The sequence below is a fragment of the Egretta garzetta genome, unplaced genomic scaffold (assembly GCF_000687185.1).
Source record: "Egretta garzetta isolate BGI_Z169 unplaced genomic scaffold, ASM68718v1 scaffold140, whole genome shotgun sequence".
In the NCBI taxonomy this organism is placed as follows: Eukaryota; Metazoa; Chordata; class Aves; order Pelecaniformes; family Ardeidae; genus Egretta; species Egretta garzetta.
This window is the reverse complement of record NW_009258376.1, coordinates 164,224-168,539: the sequence shown is the minus strand read 5'-3', so window position 1 is coordinate 168,539 and position 4,316 is coordinate 164,224. Positions and strand designations below refer to the sequence as shown.

At 54.6% G+C, this 4,316-nt stretch overlaps 1 protein-coding gene across 1 annotated transcript in view; it reads right to left on the bottom strand.

Annotated features, from left to right (window-relative positions):
• The window catches only part of RAB11FIP3 (RAB11 family interacting protein 3), a 64,918-nt gene that overhangs the window by 14,956 nt on the left and 45,646 nt on the right, over window positions 1-4,316 (bottom strand). The window contains exons 6-7 of the mRNA XM_035895547.1: window positions 4,049-4,084; window positions 1,254-1,432 (exon numbers count right to left, since the gene is read on the bottom strand). Coding sequence (XP_035751440.1) covers window positions 1,254-1,432; window positions 4,049-4,084 — 215 coding nt within the window. The remainder of the gene's footprint in view (window positions 1-1,253; window positions 1,433-4,048; window positions 4,085-4,316) is intronic.

Sequence of the window (4,316 nt, the reverse complement as noted above, 5' to 3'; positions counted from 1 at the left end):
AGGTCTAGGGGGAAAGACCCCAGCTGGGTCAGCGGAGCTCTGCTGCGCCCAAGCGCAGCCCTGCGGCTGGGGGTAACCACCAGCGGCCTGAAATAGGACTGAAAGACCCTGGGCTCGCAGCTTATTTGTAAATAAAGTCACAGGGGAGGAAAAAATGCTGGCTGGGAGGAGAGGATCTGCATTATCTTCTCCCTGTACCGATACGGGGCTTATTTCAGCTGTATTTGCATTTTCATTTACTTTCATTTACTTACTACTTACTTACTACTTAGGTAGTGCACAGCTTTGAAGAGCAAAGGGGGCCGGGAGCACCCCTCCACTTCCCACCCAAGCAGGAGCGTGGCCAGGTGGGGAACCGCAGGAGGACAGCATTTTCATGGTCCCCAAAAATCCCATTTATACCCATACGAGAACAATCATGAAAAAAAGAGGCAATTAGGAGCAGGCCTGCAAAACCTGAACCATCGCTCTGGGGAGAAGGGCAAGCGACACCCAAGTGTATTAAAAAAAAGAAACAGGCAGAGGCACAAGGCTGTTCCCAGAATCATGCACATGGTTTCCCAAGCCAGACGCCTTCAGAAACGAGTTTTATTCAGCTTTCAGACTTGGAAACATTTTGATTTTTAATTTTTTTTTTTTTTAAAGGTCTTCTATGCATCATAATTATAGCAGAGTGCAGCCACACACGTCTGTATTTCTCTCTCGCACGCTGCTCCGTGCAGCTATTTGCGATTCCAGAATTAAAAAGCCATTTTTAAGGAGTTTCAGGGCTGCAGCAAATATTTACACAAGCCACAAGTCACCCATCTTTACCCTCCCCACTTTCCCTTAGCTATTTTTAGCGAGGGGTGCTCAAACAAACGCTGCCTTGTGCTCCTGCCCTGCTGCTCCCATCTTCTCCTAGAATCCCTTTCTCCTAAGAGCTCAGTAAAACCCAACAGGACCAGCACAAGATCAGCTTTACATCCTCAGGGCACGCGCAGCAGCGGCAGAGCGTGCCACGGAGAGGAAGCCCTTGCTTGGCGTCAGGCGGCCTTGCTCATCTCAGAAAAGCAGAAATTGAGAACATCTCCTAACGTGAAGCAGAAGTGAAAACACAGCCTGGGAGCAGCCACCCCCCCCTCCCGGGGGAGCAGGGGGGAAGCCACCCTCGGCGCAAGTGGGGCAAGCACACCTCCGTCCCCGGGAGAAGGCACCAGTGCCACCTCCTGACTCAACACAGGACCTCTGCAATTTGGCTGGGAGCCCTTGAAGCTTCAGGCCAACTCCTGCCTGGAGGTCTCGGAGGGTCGCAAGCCGCTCTGTGCTCCAGGACAGGGCAGGCAGCACTGCTCTTACCTTGTCCGTGATGTCCTCTTCCGTACAGTCCAGCGTATCCCGGTAAGACCCCTCCATCATCCCCACGGACAGGGCGCTTGTCTGATGCAACTGTCTATAACAGAGACAAAGCACCCCAACCCACAGCAAGGCGAACATTAGAGCGAACATCGTAGGACGTGGCAATTTCAGATGACAACTGCTCCTGCAGGATACGGTCCCCTCTCTCCCCTCCTCCGCTGCCACCTCCTTTCCCAAGGGGATTTAACAGCGCTGCTCCTTCTAGGGCTGCAGGATTTACACCGAGGGACGGCACGGGCCAGGTCCTTCTTGCCACCGCGAGCTCCAAAGGGCAATGAAGCTCGGCACCTCGGTGCGCCCGGGTAACGGGGCTGAGCGGGCGGCTGCTCACCGGCTGAACAAACGCAGCCTGCGAGGGAAGCGCAGACGTGGACGCTCGCTGCTGGGACTTCATACCGTGATCGCCTGTTCTTGCTCTTTGGAATAGGAAGAGATAAGAGCTCGCTCTTCTCACTTTCTTTAGGAACATACCAAGGCCGCGTATTATGCAGCAAAGGACAGAGTACTCTGCCCTGGGCACCGATAAGGATACTAAGAAGTGGGAGGCAGCGGGTGTAAGGGGAGGGAGGGGAGAAAAACCCTGGAATCCGTTGTGAAGCACCCCAGCCCACCTCCCCGCGCCGGCCACGACACCCGAGAGCGAGCTAATCATTAGCAAAAGGGCTTGCGACACCGGTGGCCGCAGCTTTGCGGCGATCTAAAGGACGCCCCGCGACCCGCGCTTCATCCCGGCGTTACTGCTGCAGATCAGCTCCATCGTCTCGCGGCACGAGAAACCGCTGTTGCCACGGGGAGGGGGGGGTTGTATTCCAGCCCTGCGAACCCTGGAGAAAACCACCCTGGCTCTCCCGCTGCAACCCAAACCACGAGCAGCCTGATCTGCCTTTGAAGCCAGCTCTGCTTCGAGCGGGAGGTGGACGGGAAAACCACAGAGGGCTCTTTGAACCTCAGTTTTCCGAGGGATTTGTAATGGGGGCTCTCAAATTCACCCTGCTACACAATATGCTCATGCAAACATTCACAAAGCATAACTGGCATTTACCAAAGAGACTACGGCCATGTACCAGCCTTATTTTGCATCCTCACCCTAAGTATCTATTTAGATCCTGAAGTCTCGGGCACGTTTGTCATTTAAATCGTGCCAAGCACAACAGGGCCTAAGCTGCTGAGGTTTCTTGGGACAAGCAGAACCTGGATAACAAAAGTCAGGGAAGAAAGAGCCTTTACCAAAATCACATCAGCGTCCTAAAAGCAAACGCTTTGGTATTGCTCAGTAATTCCAGTATCTGCAAGGAAAGGTTTTCTTGGGCTGACCTTAAGGATCTGGCTCGACCCTGCAGCAAACCCCTGTGACCTCCGTCATCATTATCACAAACTAAACTTGGCTGCTCTTGAATTAACCAATATTTCCCTAAGCCCAGTCGAGCCTCCAAAAAAGCATCTTACAGATTCAAAGGGCCAGGAGGGCTCAATCCCCCCTCGATAGGGCATTTCTGTTCCCAAAAGTTTAACTCAAATCCTCCCCAAATTTGCTCTGCCAGACTCAGGACAAAAAAAACCGCTAAACCTAAAACAGGAAACCTGGGGACAGGCTGCTCCCTTCAACCTTCTTTCCTGCCAGTGTTTTTAACAAAGATCGAGAAAGTAAGATGACCGGAATTAGGAAATGTAATATCAAGGACCTGCTTCCTCGCCAGGAGGAGAAATCGTGCCAGGGGAGACTTGCTGACCACAGGAAAAACGGAGAAGGGAAAGGTGTGAGAGCACAGCCGGGAGGGAGAGGCGTGCAGGAGGTGCGGGGAACAGGGCAGAGGGGTACCAGCATCACCCAAACTGAGCTGCCTATTCCTCTGCAGCATCCCTGCCCTGCTCAGGAATGAGCAAAGAGAAAGCCAGGGACTGCAGAGGGGGGTCTGCCCCCCGAGCGGGGCAGAGGCGGGCAGGACAGCTAAGGTAAGGCTCAGGGTGTTCTTAAAAGCCCGACGACACAGGACCAGGAGGGGTGGCGAAGCTGAGAAGGGAAGGGGGAACATGGAGAGGGGATGGACCCTCTGCCCCGGCGACTCAGAGCAAACTCTGCAGCTTCTCCTGTGCCGGCAGGGATAAAAACGCCCACCGAGGAGGCTGGCAAAGCCAAGCGCCAAGGATCACACTGAGCAAAGTTAAACAGAGCCAAGAGAGTCGTCTAAGCCAACTGGCTTTTTTGGGGTGCTGAAGAGATCCCCCCGAGCGGGTGTAGTGACCGGCCCAGTCTTCTAGAGACTCGAGAGGCCCTCCCCGGTGACGTTGGGGAGGGGACAGCACAGTCAAGCAGCCCAGAGGGACGTGCCCGTCTAGAGACTCCTTCCCCGCTCCACATGCCCCCTGCTAGGGCGCTGGGAGGATTCGGGGGGGAAGCACCCCTACTTTTGTCCTGGAAGAAATCAGGTTGGCACCAGCCTCCAGTTGTGTGCATGAGCGAGAAACCCCCGGTTTAGAAAAACAGCTATTGCAAACTGTATCAGAATTAAACCCGCATTTCCCCAGCGCTGTACAACCCGTCCCGAAGTACAACCCCACTGCAACCTTATTTTGACAGCCTTCCTTCCGCGGACCCGGCAGCTAGTGCGGGCACCCCTCTCACCAAGCGGTAACAGGAGCATGAGCTTACCTTGCCACCTTCTTGCTTGAGAGTCTTTTATTTGGACTGCAAAATGAAGAAAAAACAGGAAAAGAGTTAGGAAAGCTGACAGCGGAGAGCAAGGGAAACAGGAAACTGCACGCGCGCCGGGGCACATCCTTCGCTACGGCAGGGGAGCGCCCATGCGGCATGCACCACCCGCACAGCCCGGCCACCCCCGGGGCACGGCAGGCGAGGGAACCGCTCGCGTATTCGCCGACCCGTTAGTAACGAACCAAAGGGAATAACGCTGCAGAAA